The 18,231-nt window shown below is 44.3% G+C and overlaps 1 protein-coding gene across 1 annotated transcript in view; it reads right to left on the reverse strand.

The window, feature by feature from the left end:
• Nucleotides 1–18,231, reverse strand: part of LOC309395601 (CD209 antigen-like protein C) — a 34,436-nt gene that overhangs the window by 2,696 nt on the left and 13,509 nt on the right. The window contains exons 2-5 of the mRNA XM_081960003.1: nt 7,101–7,162; nt 6,812–6,928; nt 5,458–5,556; nt 4,925–5,011 (exon numbers count right to left, since the gene is read on the reverse strand). Coding sequence (XP_081816129.1) covers nt 4,925–5,011; nt 5,458–5,556; nt 6,812–6,928; nt 7,101–7,131 — 334 coding nt within the window. The 5' untranslated portion in view covers nt 7,132–7,162. The remainder of the gene's footprint in view (nt 1–4,924; nt 5,012–5,457; nt 5,557–6,811; nt 6,929–7,100; nt 7,163–18,231) is intronic.

Raw genomic sequence — 18,231 nt, forward strand, 5'->3', positions numbered from 1 at the left:
TAAGCATGTTCTAATTTTTAAAATTAATTCACCATTGAAAGTTAATTGTGTACTTCTGTTGGAGCACAGTGCTCTCCCTAAAATCTCAGGAAGTAGTTCAAAACAGTTTTCTGTATTTTTTATTGACCGCTTATCTCATGGTTCAAGGAGACTCTGATTGGCCCTGTGGTTCATTGTCCTTCTATGAGGCACTGTTCAATTATTTTACTTTTTAAAATTATTTTAAATAAGAATAAAACAAAAACTACAGCACCTTCTGAACACCTTCGGCATTGACAAAATGCCCATCGGTCAATTGCAAAAGGCAGCTTGACTGCCAACAGCTTACATCCTGCACTGATTTCTTTCACACCATCAAATGAGCACATGTGCCTATCCCAAGTCCTTCGGAAGGACTCAACAGGATAAAAATGCCAAATCTAATCTGAACATCTGGCTCGCTGTGCAACAAACTAATAATAATAATAATAATAATAATAATAATAATAATAATAATAATAATAATAAAAATAAAAATAATAATAATACAATAAAAACAACAACAACAACAACAACAATAACAAAAATTTCTCACCCTCAACAATCTTTCGGTATTATTAAATATTTGCAAATGCTGTCTTTCTTCATTCCACTTCTTTAATAATATTTTTATTTTAAATACAAATAATGCAAACATAGTACATATAAATCTTAATACAAAAAAGGAAATAAATACAAATATTACAGTGCACCTACCAAAAGACCAATTTTTTTCTTCTATAACAACTGAAAGTTATACAATATATTCCAATTGTGCCCTTATCCCCTCCAAAATAACATATATTCTTGAGTAGGTTTATTCCCTTGGCCTTCCACCAACACTGATTTTATTTTAAAAATATTTCATTAGAATTATTTGCTTTAATCATCCCTTTTTAAAATTTAATTTCTTTTTTTTTTAAAGTTTTTATTGATTTTTACAAATATTTTGGGGGAAAGGGTACATAAGTATGGAGAAAATTTTTGAAAGCGTTCCAAATATCATGCAGAATTAAATCAGAATCAAAGACAAAACCTTCCTTAAAGTTCCAATTTAATAAGACAGACATGTTGGCATTGTGCTATGAAATCCCAAATCTGATTTTCTTCCTGGGATTCCACCCAGTTAAAAGTTCATGATCTTATCCCCACACCCACAAATCCATCACATGTTCCAATCATCATCTTCCACGCTGGCATCTACACCCCTCTGCTTCCAGTCAGGTGTCGAGGTGCGGAGACAAAAGATGACCTTGGCTTCTATAAAAGAATGATAACAATACATTCCACAATCCCACTCCTTTCCATTCCCCCCTCCCAACTACTACACTAATGAAATAGCATAGGAAATTAATAAAAAGTGTGGCAGGCCAAAGATCCTAAAAAGAAACATAACTACAGGCCTGACAGCTACATCATACGGAAGGTGGTGCTCCCCCCGGATCTCATATCTCTCTCTTACTTTTATATATATATCAAAATATCATTATTGCATACATATTAGCAGTTAAAATTTACCTCAAATTCTATAACATCTTCAATCATTTACTTTGTATCACTTCTGACCATTTCATTGTATCAACAATTGCAATATAGTTTCAATTCACTTCTGTGACCTGAGTCTCATTGCTGCCTCCTCTCCCCTGTCTGCTGGCAGAGCCATGGCCCCTCCCCCTTTCATATCTTGCGTAGTGTCTCTTGTTCCGTCTAGGAGAGTCTTATGTTTTTCCATGAAGGCTTCCGCCTCCGTCACTGTATTAATTCTCACTCTACCACCCTCCCAGAAAATCAACAGCCCTTCTGGTAACAGCCATCTGAACCAGATATTTTTTTCATACAATTTTTTGGCTAAAGAGGAAATTTTTTTCCTCTTATCTCTTACTTTCTTTGGTATCTGTTTCAAGATGGCTATTTCTTTATCGTTATATCTTAAAGATTCCCCACTTTGAACCCTCAGAATCTCATCTCTTGTAGTCTTTCTGAAAATTTTAACATGAACTTCCCTTGGAACATTGTGTGTTCTAGCATATGCTGAATTAATTCTATATGTCAGGTCAATATCCCACCCTAACTGTTGTTTATCTTTTTTTAATATAGTCTGCTAACATTGTTATCATAGTCTCCCTCAAATCTTCACCATCCGTTTCAGGTATATTTTGAAATCTAAGAAAGAAAGACATCCTCTCAAATTCCATTTTTTCCATATAATTTTGAAATCCAACATTTTCTTTTTGTAATGCCTTCACCTCCTCTCTCATCCCCACAGCAGTCTCCTCCAGAACGTCTATCTTCTGTCTATTGTGTAAGGTTTGTTATTGGTTTTCTCTGAGTTGTTCATTTAAGTCCGCCAACTGCTTTTTAATTTCGTCCTGTCCCTTTATGATCATCTGGAACATTTGTTGAAACATTTCTTGAGACAGCTGTTTCCCCTCAGAAGCTTTCGGTTGTAAAAAAAGAAGATAGTTGTGTTTGTTGGGGAACAGGGCTTGAGACAGAAGATGTTGGGGCCGAAGCCGGTTTAGGGAGGGGGGCCTTCTTGGCAGGCATTATGAAACTCAGAGAAAGTTATAAGTCTAGACAAAGAAATGGCATCTGTAGGAATGCACTGTCAGGCGAGATCAACAGGCTGTCAGGCCTGTAGTTATGTTCTTTTAAGGATCTTTGGCCTGCCACACTTTTTATTAATTTCCTATGCTGTTTCATTAGTGTAGTAGTTGGGAGGGGGGAATAGAAAGGAGTAGGATTGTGGAATGTATTGTTATCATTCTTTTATAGAAGCCAAGGTCATCTTTTGTCTCCGCACCTCAACACCTGACCGGAAGCAGAGGGATGTAGATGCCAGCGTGGAAGATGATGATTGGAACATGTGATGGATTATGGGGTGTGGGGATAGATCATGAACTTTCAACTGGGTGGAATTCCAGGAACAACATTAGTGTTGGAATTCCATAGATGTGCTAACTTGCCTGTATGAATAAATGGGAACTTTAAAGATGATTCTGCCTTGGACAATGATTTCTTTCATACATGGTATTTAGAACGCTAACACAGGCAGGCAAAATCCAATGTGGGATATTAATCTTTCAATGCAGCTCCACGCCAGTTGAAATCAATTTTTTCCAGTCCAAGGAAGAATATAGTAAGAGATGCCTTTAGGATTCACCGGGGTATAATAATTCCAACCCAGAAAATTTTTCAAAAGAGACAGTTCATTTATAAAGGCAGTAGAAAAGGGGGAAGGAAAGCCATTTTGGCTCAGCCATCCCAGAGGATCAGAGAACAACAGTTCAAAAAGTTTCCATGCATAGTTTATAAAGTCAGCTCACATTCTTTCTTTCGCAATTGTTCTAGAAAGTCATTGTCCCATTGCTTGAAAGAAGTGAATATCAAACGGGTTTTTTTTCCCAATTCTCTCTCTTTCCTCCGAGAGTGAGATCGTGTAAAGCCGCTTTTCCGAGCGGGGGGGGAACGCCGCTTTTCCGAGAGGGGGGGAAACCCCTCTCCAATCTTAACACTTTTCCAAGATCGAAGAATCTTGAGACAGCTGCTAATCCTTATTTACTTATTTATTCAGAAAAAAAGGAGACCCCGGGGGAACTCCCCTCTCACCGTACTTCAGCTGTAGCCTTCATGTGTAACATTTCTTCCGATCTCCTCAGGACGAAGGCGCGCGCAGGCATGATGGCTCTGCTGCACACCCCCTATGCCTCCCAGCTCCTAGGGCAAGGCTGGAGACACACATACCCACGACCGCCGCCGCTCCAGGGGGCTCCAGCAAGCAGCCCCTTCGGCAGGATGCCCCTCTGAGGCACCCTGTGCTCCCCCCTAGATCGAGGGGAGCCCACCAAGACGGGAATGGCGGACAACATGTCCGTCGTCCTCAGAAACCGGAAGTTGAAAACCTTAAAATTTAATTTCTATTTTTAATTTATCATTTGTTGCCGTACTCCAAATTTCATTATACCACTCATTTCTTTGAATATCCCAATTTCATCCCCAATATTCACTAATCTAGCTGCCATTATCAAATTTGCAATCAATTTTTCTTTTTTGTTTCATTTATATCCCATTTTTCCACCAGCAACAGTAATGCAATCCTCGGTGACATATCTAAATTTACATTTGTTCCACTTTTCAACTAAATGTTTAAATTTAGGGATTACTTTTATGGAAAGAAACTTAGGACTTCTGCCCTAAAGCTAAGACTGTCCCATGATAATGGGATCCTTATCAACTTCACTAATGTCTCAGAATAAAAACTAAAGCCAATATAGGTAGTCCTTGACTTATAACAGTTCATTTAGTGACCGTTCGAAGTCACAACAGCACTGAAAAAAATGGCATGACCTTTTTTCACACTTTTCCCCATGGTCATGTGATTTACATTTGGATGATTGACAACTGGTTGATATTTATGACAGTTGTAATCCCTCAGAATCATGTGATCACTTTGCAATCTTGTGACAATGCGGAAGCCAGATTCACTTAACAACCATGTTACTAACTTAACAACTGCAGTGTTGCCCTCAACAAATGTGGCAAGAAAAGTCGTAAAATGGGGCAAAGCTCACTGAACAAATTTCTCACTTAGCAACATAACCTTTGGGTTCAATTGTGGTCATAAGTCGGGGACTACCTGAATGTATTATTGAAGGCTCAACACAAGGGTTACTATTTAGCATTCTTGAACTTTGCTGTCTTGTTAATTATATCCCAGAGGTTTAGACTATATATCTGTGCAAAAGGAACTGTGGGTATAAAGACAAAACTTACTAGTTATTTGGAAGCATCATAAACTTTGGTTAGATGTTTGAAATTAAAGATTATAGACCACTTTGAGATTCCAGAAATGCTTCAGGGAAGGGAATTTGCTTATTCTGAAGGTTTGCAGACTTGATTAACTTACTCAGTTCGTTTTGGAGCTCTTCGTTCTTTAAGGTCCAGTTCAACAGATGCAGTGTAAAGAGATGAACTGCAGCAAGAATTTCCATGTCTAAAAACATACAGCAATTCAAATCAAGAGATGTGAAGTAAAAATCTACAGTAAGTATCAAATCATGTCCCAATTCTTTTAGATTTGAGGTGATTAAGGAGACCACGAGAGAAGATGTGATCCTGGAAGATTTTGAATGAAGGACAATTAACGAACATGAGATCCGCAAAGTCCTCGTCCATAATTATCCCTCTACATTGAGACCTTTCAGGATGATCTCTTTTAACAGGCAGATCAGGGTGGGAGCCAACCTCAGAAAATGTTGAATTTATTATGCTGGCAGCTCATACAACGGAGAGACCATGTTTCCATGAATTCTTGCCTCAGGGCCATGTGCAACAGGATGTTACTCCAGTCTCTCAACTGGACGTAACCTAGTTGCACCTTCTCTAACCTGATCTTAAAAGATCAAGCAGCTGTTTCTGAACTGCTGGCTCCTTGCTTACCAGTTTTGCCTTGTAAACTTGGATCGTAGTCCACAGCAAATTTTCGAATTGAAGCCACTGCCAGTATAAGGTTCTTACGCTTATTCAATTCAGTGTTGTCTGTAGCAGAGAAAGAAGAGAAAGTTGGGTGCTAAACTCCATCCCAATGGTTAGAACTGAATATTTTAATATTTTGATTATTATTATCTGTGACAACCTGGTGGTCAATAGCTCACGGTCTGCCCTGCAGAAGAGGTTGGCTCTTGACATGTGCAGCACCTTCCCTCCGTTGAGCTTTTTCCAGAGGTATAAAGAATAAAACCTCTGGAAAAGGTATATAAAATAATTCTGTGGACTTGCACCATCATTGCCCAATGTCTGTTTAATTAATAATGAGAGGTAGTCTTTGAATTCTAGTCAAAACAATTAATCAGTGGAAAGTCTTGCCTCCAGAAGTTCTGAATGCTCCAACATCATTTTTAACACTGTGGCCGTGGGTCTTTGATGGTGTCTCTCCATTTTCTGGGTCCGCCTCGTGTTCTTTGACCTTCTCCTCTTTTTGTATATGCCATGTAAGGTATGGAATCCCACGACATCCTCTCCAAGTGAGCAAACCACTCTTTTTGCTGGGGTTTTTTAATGTAGCTTAAGACTAGTTCTGTGCCAATTCTCTTATGGTCTCATTTCTGATTTTATCTCTTCTGGTAACTCCAGCAGATTTTCTCAAACCTCAAATGTCCGTGATGACTCACTTTTGTTTATCTTTTATTGTAAGTGTCCATGTTTGGCACTGGTAACATAGAGTGGGGACGAATCTGCATTGGATGAGATGCCTCTTTGGGCTCATCACTACTGCCTTATGGTGTTATGCTGTGATATTATTAGCCACCTCAGTTAGGATGCTTTTCAAAAGAGAAATTGTGTCATTCTAGTTGGTACAAGTGTCAGAGGATTTGGGATGTTGATTTACAAAGAAGTTGAAAAGAAGTTACTAAAATATCACCAAAACTATTTTTCCCTAAGCAGGCAAAGCAGAGCCAATAAAGTTTTCCTGAGTGAGAGTGAGAGAAACCTAATGGCCTAATTCATTGAAATCGAATGATAGCAATAAAGGAGAACATTTGCAGCTCAGGGTTGAAATGAGAGGTCCTTAGTGCTCTCTGAGCTTGGTTGTTTCCTTGAAGACATTTTGTGACCTAACTAAGTAACATCATCAGCGCTACTAAGAAGTGGGGTTTGCTCTCAGTTTATACTCAAAGCACTAGAATACAGAGTCTTTTGGGTGCTGGGAGAAAAATCAGTGCTCCTGTTGAACCAAATTCAACAGGACCTTCAAACAAAGCCTTTCTCAATCTCTTGTAAGACGACAACTTACACAGATAGAACATCAGCACAGCAAGAACGAAGAAGATGAAAACCAATATTTTAGTTCTTTTTTTGCCTCGATCTGAATCCAGGTAGTCACCGAATCGCTCGAAAACATTCTTTGGTGCTGAAAGAAGACAAATGGGTCATTTAATCAATTGTGAGGCTGACCCTTTCTTTCCCCTGACCCCTCCTCTTTCCTGCAAGGTGGTCTCATGCCTTCTAGGCACAGGACCCCTCCATTTGTCCTTGCAATCAGACCCCTGAAACAATCTTTCTATTGAGCATAAGCAACCTACGTGGAGGTTTGGGAGGTGGTTTGGGAGCCATTTTATCTTCTTAGTCCAAATGAACATTCATCCTGTATTGGAGTTTTTAGAACATGACACAGGTTAATAAAAAAAAATAAACCATGTATATTCAAAAATACAATATACTTCTTCCCCTGGAGTTTTATCTTTATGTCATTAAAAACCCAGAACTGAAGAATCTAGAGCTCTGCATGGACCACCCAACCCATATGCAGCTGGGTCCTTAGTCTGCAAAGTATCTTAACTGGCCTTGTAGTATCCTTGGACTCGTTTACTCTGGCTGATTACTGACCGTAGAGCCTTTCCTGCAAAACCGTAACTTTCCCTCCCGTTATTTAGCATGTGAAAAAGAGAATGGCTGCTAGGACCTCCGTCTTCCTTCTCCTTGATCCAAATGGGAGAAAATGTTTAGGATCCTTAGATCACGACAAGGAAACTGAGCCCTGAAACCTTTGTAGAAATCAGTGGAAGGGTTTTCAAATGGCGTGAGCATTAGAAAACCACATCTGAATCACTTTCACAATTGGTCTGCGATTTCCCCACCCATCTAAGTTCTCTCGTGAGCTTACATGACATCTGCATACATCCAGACGCCCAATCAATAAGGAAACTTTTAGATATGCTTACGGGTTCAAGAATAAAGGAAGGAGATGACACAGAGGATATCCTTGTTGCTACTTGAAGATTGAAATCAGACTGCCACTTGTCCAGTGCAATGACCAAGTGGAGCTCCCTTCTTTCATCATATTACATCACAATGGCTTAGTCAACCAATAATCAGCCAGCACAGCAGCCACATGTGAAGGAGAGTGCCCCAGGGATGCCGGTAGCTCAACCAGTTTGACTTTACCCCATCACATTCATATATTCCCAACTCAGCTCAGAACTTCTCTCAGACTTCCATTGAGTTGATGAATTTCCTGTTTAGCTGCTATGGTAACAATTGCTCTTGGAACCCTTGTTATGTGGGGCATCCAGCAGCAGGTAGAAGTGCTGCTATGACTTTCCCCAGAGGTGGAAATTCAGAAAAGGCAGAGGTGGGGGATGGCTGTAATGTAACAACTAGCCCTATGGAACATGAATGAATGCCGTTTGAATGATGAGCTTCTGAGAAATGTCCACATGTGGGACTTTGACCATACCAGCCTACCGTTGAAATAGGGAACAAAATGGTAAGTGAGCACCTGTCTACCCTAGACAAGTTCAAATCACCAGGACCGGATGGATTACACCCCAGGGTTCTGAAGGAACTAGCAGACGAGATCTCAGAACCACTGAATTATATCTTTCAGAGATCCTGGAACACCGGGGAACTACCAGAGGACTGGAAAAGAGCTGATGTGGTTCCCATCTTCAAAAAAGGGAAAAAATTAGATCCAGGAAACTACAGACCCATCAGCCTTGCCTCAATACCAGGAAAGATTCTGGAAAAGATAATCAAGCAACGAATTTGCGAACACCTAGAAGCAAACAAAGTAATAGCCAAAAGCCAACATGGATTTGTTAAAAACAGATCATGCCAGACTAATCTTATTGCATTCTTTGATAATGTGACAAAATTAGTGGACCAGAGGAATGCCGTCGATATAGTTTACTTGGACTTCAGTAAGGCTTTTGATAAGGTAGACCATAACCTACTACTAGATAAAGTAGAAAAAAGTGGGTTAGACAGCATCACCACCAGATGGATTCGTAACTGGCTGACCAACTGCACTCAACGTGTAGTCCTCAATGGAACTGCATCTACATGGAGGAAAGTATGCAGTGGAGTACCCCAAGGCTCTGTTTTAGGCCCAGGACTCTTCAACATCTTCATCAATGATTTGGATGAGGGAATAAATGGGGAACTCATCAAATTTGCAGATGACACCAAGCTGGCAGGAATAGCCAACACTCCAGAAGATAGGCTTAAGATACAGAAGGATCTTGACAAACTTGAACATTGGGCATTATCTAATAAAATGAAATTCAATGGTGAAAAGAGTAAGGCAACAAAAACGGAATGCACAGGTACAGTATAGATAATAATAATAATAATAATAATAATAATAATATTTATTTCTTAGCCGCACCCTCTCCCGAAGGACTCGGGGCGGCGTACAATAAAACACATAAAAATACAAATATGGACAAAACATACATATAATATAGACGTATACAAAGAGGAGGTGGACAAATGGATGGAAACAATTAAAATCGCAATATTAGAAATCCCCTAAATAAATTAAATAAATTACAAAAATAAAAAACCCGTCGGGAGCGATATGATCAGACTATGGTTGAGCCAGGCCAGCTACTTGGAATAGGTGGGTCTTGAGCTTTCCACGGAAGGAGCGGAGGTCAGAGGTAGTCCTAATATCCGGAGGGAGGTCATTCCACAGGGCTGGGCCCGCCACAGAGAAGGCTCTACTCCTAGGCGCCGCCCCTCGGCACTGTCTGGTGGACGGCACCTGGAGGAGTCCCTCTCTGTGCGAGCGAATTGGTCGCAGGGATGTATGGGGCAGGATACGATCCCGTAAGTAACTAGGTCCTGAGCCATGGAGCGCTTTAAAGATCGTTATCAAAACCTTGAAACGCACCCGATAGACCACAGGAAGCCAGTGCAGCTCGCGCAGGAAAGGTGTCACATGGGAGTACCTGGTACTCCCCATAATTACCCGCGCGGCCGCATTCTGGACCAACTGTAGCCTCCGAGTGCATTTCAAGGGAAGCCCCATGTAGAGAGCGTTACAGTAGTCCAGGCGAGACGTCACCAGTGCATGAGTGACTGTGCGTAAGGCGTCCCGGTCCAGTAGGGGGCGCAATTGGCGCACCAGGCGAACCTGGTGGAACGCCCCCCTTGCCACGGCTGTCACATGGTCATCCATGGACAGCCGGGCATCCAGGAGGATGCCCAAATTGCGCGCCCACTCCACGGGGGCAAGTTGTACGCCCCCAATGGCCAAAGATGGAATTAATTAGCTGAACCGGGGAGCTGGTACCCACAGCCACTCCGTCTTGGAGGGGGTTGAGCTTGAGTCGGTTGTCATCCATCCAGACCCGTACGGCTTCCACACACCGGGACATCACTTCGACGGCCTCGTTGGGGTGGTTCGGGATGGAAATGTACAGCTGAGTATCATCAGCGTACAGATGATATCCCATCCCGAAACCACGGATGATCTCACCCAACGGCTTCATATATGTGTTGAACAGGAGTGGCGAGAGGACCGACCCCTGTGGCACCCCACAAGTGAGGGGGCTTAGGGTCGACCTCTGCTCTCCTGCCAACACACGTTGCGTCCGGCCGGAAAGGTAGGAGTAGAACCACCGCAAAACGGTGCCCCGGACCCCCAACCCCTCCAGTCGACGCAACAGGATACCATGGTCGATGGTATCAAAAGCCGCCGAGAGGTCTAATAGGACCAGGATAGAGGAACAACCCCTATCTCTGGCCCTCCAGAGATCATCTACCAACGCGACCAAGGCCGTCTCCGTGCTGTGCCCGGGGCGGAAGCCGGACTGGCGCGGATCTAGATAATCATCTTCCTCCAGATGTCGTGGAAACTGATAAGCCACCACACTCTCTACAACCTTCGCCAAGAAGGGAAGGTTGGAGACAGGACGATAATTGGCCAGCTCCATAGGGTCCAGGGAAGGCTTCTTGAGCAAGGGTCTCACCACTGCCTCTTTCAAGGAGGCCGGGAGAGACCCCTCACTCAACGATGGCACCTGGCTCAACAGTAGTAACTGTGAAAGGGATCTTGGAGTCCTAGTGGACAACCATTTAAATAGGAGCCAGCAGTGTGTAGCTGCTGCCAAAAAAGCCAACACAGTTCTAGGCTGCATCAACAGAGAATCAAGATCCCGTGAAGGGTTAATACCACTTTATAAGGCCTTGGTAAAGCCACACTTGGAATACTGCACTCAGTTTTGGTCACTACGATGTAGAAAAGAGGTGGAGATTCTAGAAAGAGTGAAGAGAAGAGCAACAAAGATGATTAGGGGACTGGAGGCTACAACATATAAAGAATGGTTGCTAGAACTGGTTATGTCTAGTCTGATGAAAAGAAGGACTAGGGGAGTCATGACAGCAGTGTTCTGATATCTCAGGGGCTGCCACAAAGAAGAGGGAGTCAAGCTATTCTCCAAAGCACCTGAAGGCAGAACAAGAAGCAATAGCTGGAAACTAATCAAGGATTTGCCAATTGATATCTCTCACCTTATATTGTTTCCCCTTCTATTATATTTCATTTGCTGCATCATAGGCTTTCATAGGCTGCATCAACAGAGGGATAGAATCAAGATCACGTGAAGTGTTAATACCACTTTATAAGGCCTTGGTAAGGCCACACTTGGAATACTGCATTTAGTTCTGGTCACCACGATGTAAAAAAGATGTGGAGATTCTAGAAAGAGTGCAGAGAAGAGCAACAAAGATGATTATGGGACTGGAGACTAAAACATATGAAGAACGGTTGCAGGAACTGGGTATGTCTAGTTTAATGAAAAGTAGGACTTAGGGGAGACATGATAGCAGTCTTCCAATATCTCAGGGGTTGCCACAAAGAAGAGGGAGTCAAACTATTATCCAAGGCACCTGAGGACAGAACAAGAAGCAATGGGTGGAAACTAATCCAGGAGAGAAGCAACTTAGAACTGAGGAGAAATTTCCTGACAGTCAGAACAATTAATCAGTGGAACAGCTTGCCTCCAGAAGTTGTGAATGCCCCAACACTGGAAGTCTTTAAGAGGATGTTGGATAGCTATTTGTCTGAAATGGTATAGGGTTTCCTGCCTAGGCAGTGGGTTGGACTAGAAGACCTCTAAGGTCCCTTCCAACTCTACTATTGTATTGTATTGTATTAAGAGTGGAGAGAGGACCAAACTCTGCAGTATCCCACATAGCAGCTGCTGGGGGTGGGATCTGTCCTCTCCAATCACCACTGAATATCAGGACTAGAGCAGGCTACCTGATGAGGAGATGTTGTTATTCAGTCAGTCCAGGGACGTGCGGTCAGGGGAGGCAGGGGAGGCAGAGCTTCACCTCTCATCATGAAATAATAATATATAATAATAATATCCACAAGGGAGTTTCATATATATAAGAGGAAGAGGAGGGAGGAGGATGAGTGCGCGCGGGGCGGTGCCAGCTGGGCAACCGGCGGAGGCAGGAGGGTTCTCGGAAGCGCCAATAACCTTCCTGCCTCCGCTGTACTTTGCGCGCTCCTCGTGACTGCAATAGACGTCCAGAAGTGGCAGGGGCTTGATGACGTTGCCGCAGCTGCCATGCACGGATGAACAGAAGTAGCCAGAGTGGCGCCGAGGCAGTCCGGTGGACGAGCAACAGAGGATCAGGCTGCCTGATCCTCCATTGCTCACTCACTCACTCTTTCGTCCGCCCGGACCCCTCGGCGCCACTCTGGTTACCTCCGTCCGGCCGTGCCCAGCAGCGACGTCGGCGACATCATCAAGATGAAGTGCCTTGGAGGCGAAGTGCTTTTCAGTGCTTTTCTGTGTGTCTGGCATTTAGGTAGATAGCCGGATGTCCTAAACGCCAGACGCACAGAAAAGCACTGAAAAGCAGCTGCTGTTGGGGATCGCGGAGCACGAGCCGGCGGAGCGCGCTCAGGAAGGTGGGAAATGGGATCACGTGTGCTGGAGGCTGAGGCCGCCATTCCCCGCCTTCCTGATGACATCACCAGCCTCACCAGCCATAAACCTCACCGCACGTCACTGAGTCAGTCAGTCATGTCGGGCTCTTAGTGGTTCTATGGGCCAGGACTTTTAGATCACTTTTTAAAATAAACTTAATTTTTTGCTATTTGTTTTCCTTTCTTTAAGTTCTTAGACTTGTAATTAATTTTTCTTTTGTTCAGAGTTGAACAGTCACCCAAAGAAGACTGAAGATCTCTAGTAGCTTTTCCATGGTCAATAAGCAATTTCCCAAAAGGATTAGAAATTCAGTTTGTGAATTTAGTATACAGTAAAAGGGTCCACCGAGGTTGCAAGAAAGATTAATGATGCCATCATCTCCTGGCACTCAAACCTGCAAAAAACTGCTATCCTGCTGTCTTCTCATGAGGAGCAGCCACCCGAAGCACACATGGGTGATCTCCTGTGCTCTCTCTACCCAGAGAGGTTCTAAGGAACCAGTGTATTCATTGGTTCCCTGGTCTCCGCTGCCATCATTGGCTCTGCTTTCACAGAGCCGTATTCAGTCACAACCTTCCCCAGCTGTCAGAAGGGGCTGAGTTGAGATTGTAATGCAATTTTTTCAATGGGCGTTTTGTCGAACTCACAACTGACGTTTTAGAATATTAATGAAATTTGATCTTTTTGTTTGCCAGCCTCAAAGTTAAGTTACAAACACACCAATTATTTGATCCTTTAATGTAGTCCCCGTCAATTGGGTGATTTCAAAAATGGTTCTTTCTCCAATAAATTCCAGGTGCTACTGAAAGTCTGTCTTTATTCCAGTGCCTTCAGTTCTGTCTAGCAGACTCTGCTAACCTAAGACTGTCTATTGTTGACCTCACCCCATTTCCTAAGAAGTCTGTAAGGGGGTGTGCATATGCGCACCAATGTGCCTACCATCCCTGCCCTACAGTCTCCATTTATTCGTACCTATTTACTGTGTTCATACATATGTTTATTCTTTTACCTGTCATCTTTTACATGTTTGACAAAATAAAATAAATAAAAATAAACATTTTATGGACTTAATTTACATGACACTATATCCACATAATATTTTGGGTGATTTACATATTTTGTTTTCTTAAAGTGATGCAGTTCCTCGAACAATTGTTGCATTAGTTTAATTAGCTTTCATTGTCTTGTGATGAAGGCATGGACAGACACACCTACACAAGTCAGTCAGAGGCACACAAAATCCAAGGAAGTCTCCTCCAGCCGCAGAAGCTTGGAAGTGTTGCCTGCAAAAGGGCAAAAAGTGTGGCAATGACCTTTTTTTGAAGGATATCACACATATTGCATGCATGAAACAAGGACTGGGATTTTAATCATCCTGATTGCACTACTATTTCATATTTATTTATTTAGGATCTGCAGAGGTGGTATCCAGCAGGTTCTGACCAGTTCTGGAGAACCGGTAGAGGAAATTTTGAGAAGTTTGGAGAACCGTAAAAATGCCACCTCTGACTGGCCCCGCCCCCATCTATTCTCTGCCTCCCGAGTCCCAGCTGATCAGTAGGAAATGGGGATTTTGCAGTATCCTTTCCCTGCCATGCCCACCAAGCCACGCCCACAAAACCGGTAGTAAAAATGTTTGAATCCCACCACTGAAATAGGGTAAAATTCACTTAATAAATGTTAAGCGAAGGTCATTTAGCCATAGAAATTTTGAGCTCGTAAAATGAGGACTACCAGCAATCTTTATTTCTTTTTGATGTAGTCACTTCACCCTTTCCTCGTCAAAAGCTTCCTGTTAATCTTCCAGGCCAAAGTATCCAAATAGGTTAAATGATTTTATTATATTAATTTATTTGATTCTTTTTTATTACTTTTTTTTGTTCTAAATGAGGTTTTATATTCTGAAAGCCGCCTTGAGTCACCACGTGTGAATAGGCGGCAATATAAATGAGAGAGAGGGCGGGCGGGGGGGGGAAGAGATCTTAAATGTTGGACTCGAAACGGGTCCTAGCCTAGCCGTAAAGTCAAAGCAAACCACCAGACATGAGAAATGGATTTTCAAGTTTCTTTTATTGCAGTGCTCCAGTAAAATTCTCTCAGCAGCTAAAGTAGCCAAGACCTCAAACAATGCACAAGCACAAATTTTACAGTTATGAATAAAGAAGTTAACACCCTTAACAGTCGCACATTGGTTCCATTGATTGGATTATTCTACTTTATTCATAAAGTAGTAGTAGTAGCAGTACTACTAGTAGTAATTCCTCAGGAAGGCTCCATGCAGCTCTCCTGAGCTCCATTTTTACTGACAGAGGGTTGCAGGAGGCTGTTGCAGGCAAAAACTGGGCTTAGGAGCCCGTTTTTGCTGGCACAGTGCTTGGGCCACCAAAGGTGCCCCCAAACACAACTGACATTGAGCTTCCATGCCCCCAATTCCCCCCCATCAGGTAAAACACAACCCTGATGTGGCCCTCAATGAAATCAAGTTTGACACCCCTGTTGTAGAATGTCCTTATGGCTTGTAATTTTCTTGTTGCTAGTGTCCCACCATTTGTTAACCCTCATCCCAGCTGCAACTTTCTGGATCAGCAATTCCTTTAAGGAATTTTCCTGAGTCCAACCTGAGTCCTTCATAAACTGCCAAGGAGTTTGGAATTCACCCCATTGGGACTCCAAACTCCCTACTTCCTCACTGAAGCCTGGGATGGATGCCCTCTGTGGAACCCGAGGCCAGGCACGAAATCCTCTTACCTTCGCTACCGGTTTGGAACTGGGAGCATATGCACACAGCGTCCATGATGACGACTGGGTGGGTGGGCGAAGCCTCCCACTGCCGCCACTACCGGTTCATCCAAACCGGTGCAAACTGGTAGAATGCCACCTCTGCCTAAGGCCACCACAGAGCGAAGGGCCGGTTGAACCTGTCCTCCAGTGGCGAGCATTTCATGAAGGCTTCTTCTGTTTGGTTTGCCTACCGAGGGCCCAGGCTCTGGATCAGTTGCACATTGAGGGTCCCACAGCTAGTGAAAATGCATCACGGCGATGGACAGTAAGATCCTTCCTGCTGCTACCGAATGGATTTCTTTTTTTAAAAAAACAATGGAGGCGGAACCGGAATGTCCTAGATGGTTCCGCCCCAGGCGCCTGATGGAACCGGATAGGTTCCAGACGGAGCTTGGGCCACCTCCTGTAGACCTGACCCGCCCCCGGATAGAGGACCTGGTAGCCGCATGGAACAATGCGGCCGCCGGGGCCTTAGACCGGGTGGCGCCTTTGCGGCCTCTCCTGCGGCAACGAACCACCCTGGCCCCTTGGTTTACCGAGGAGCTAAGGGTGATGAAACGCCACAAGAGACGCCTAGAGAGCCGATGGAGATCCTCCCGTTCCGAACTTGACCGAACACAGGTACGAACCTATTTAAGGACATACCTTGTGGCAATAAGAGCGGCCAAACGTCGACATTGTGCCGTTCTTATTGCGTCCGCAGATAACCGCCCTGCCGCCCTGTTTCGGGTGACCCGCTCCCTTCTGTCGCAGAGGCCGCGGGAAGCCCCTCTACAGGGCAGGGCAGAGGAATTTGGGAAATATCTGCAGGATAAAATCGCTCAAATCCGGAGGGAATGGGTCCTCCTCAGTGGGCTAGGAGGGACGCCCGAGGCGAGTCTTGAGAGACCATTCTGGGAAGAGTTTGATGCTGTTGCCATCAAGGATTTGGACAGGTTGCGTGGGCGACTATGAGCTACCACATGTTCATTGGACCCGTGTCCCTCCTGGCTTGTACTGGCATCCTGGGAGGTTACACGAGACTGGCTCCTGGGACTAGTGAACGCTTCATTGGGCGAGGGGTCTCTACCGGCCGCCTTGAAAGAGGCGGTTGTGAGACCCTTACTCAAGAAGCCTTCCCTGGACCCAACGGAGCTAGCCAATTACCGTCCTGTCTCCAACCTTCCCTTTTTAGCGAAGGTTGTAGAGAGTGTGGTGGCCCAACAGTTTGTCAGGCCTGTAATTCTGTTCCTTTTAGGATCTTTGGCCTGCCACATAATTAAAACATATATATATTATGCTGTTTCATTGGTATAGTAGTTGGGAGGGGGGAATAGAAAGGAGTAGGATTGTGGAATGTATTGTTATGAATTTCTTAGAAGCTCAAGGTCGTCTTTTGTCTCCGCACCTCGACACCTGGCCGGAAGAAGAGGGGTGTACATGCCAGCGTGGAAGATGAAGATTGGACCATGTGATGAATTATGGGGTGTGGGGAAAAATGATGAACTTTTAACTGGGTGAATTCACCGGATGTACATTAGAGTTGAAATTCACCAGCTTAATGCCAACATGCCTTTCTTATTAAATTGGAGTTTTAAGGACTACTTTGCCTTGGACAATGATTTAATTCTGCATGATATTTGGAACGCTGACATTATTTCAACTCTCCCTTAAAAAAATTTTTTCTTTCATCGGGGTACTGAATCCCAGCTCTGACCCAACCTTGGGCAGGACGAAATTTCAGTGAAGATGGAGGAAGGAAAGAATGCAGCAGAGAAAGCTAAGGATGATGGATCGCTTATTTTTGTCGAAACCATCTATGCACCTTCTAAAGAAATGGTTCAACAAGCAGAGGCGAAGCAAAGGGAGCTTCAGCAGGGCGCCCGGCGAAAGGAACCGAAACCAAGATATCCCTCACAGACAGAGTTTGATCTGCGGGAGGAAGTTTCGGGATTTATTGCTTCTCAGGAATGCCTGCTGGAAGGAGGGGGGCCCCCCAAGGGAACTCTGACAGACGGCTGGAGCATGGGGAGAAGAGCAAATGAATGGAGATCTCAGTCACTCTCATGCAGCCAGTCTTTGATGGGCCTTCCGGACCAATTCCGACGCCTAAATGTGAGTGAACAAAAACCCCTGGGGCCCCCAGAACCACCCGGGTGGAGCCTAGCAAAGCCCACATTATCCTTTCCCAGCAGAGAAACTGCTGCGCAGTGGAGCGGAGACCTTGGGTCTTTCCACACAGCCATCAGCGAATCAGCACCCCCCCCTCCTGGAGTGAAAAAAAGTTGGAAAGTAAAACTTAACCAGCCGAAAGGGGCCTGGAACACTTTCACCTCCCCCCCTCTGCAAAGCGATGGCTCTGGACCCATCAATCAAGCCAATTCAGGTTGGGCTTTCTTCCCGGGTCATGGATGGGCTCAATGCCAGTGGACGCCTGCCCCTTCCCAACTAATGGCGCCACCCCAAATAGCTGCTCAGAGGCAGAGCCAGGGACTGGGACCACCACAGGGCCCAGCCCCCCCACCAATGCCTCAGCAGGCTTTTGCCCAACCGATGGGTGTGGCCCCACAAAGAAGCTTACCACCCCAAGCAGCAGGCCGACAGGTTGCTCCGGTTCAACCACCAGTACCCCCTCCTCCTCCAACACCCCCAAGGTTCCGTGCAACTTATGATGGCAGAGACAAACTAGCTTACTTTATGAATCGAGTGTTGGCATACGTTGACC

Source organism: Natrix helvetica (genome assembly GCF_964273705.1).
Source record: "Natrix helvetica genome assembly, chromosome: 7".
NCBI classification, from domain to species: Eukaryota; Metazoa; Chordata; class Lepidosauria; order Squamata; family Natricidae; genus Natrix; species Natrix helvetica.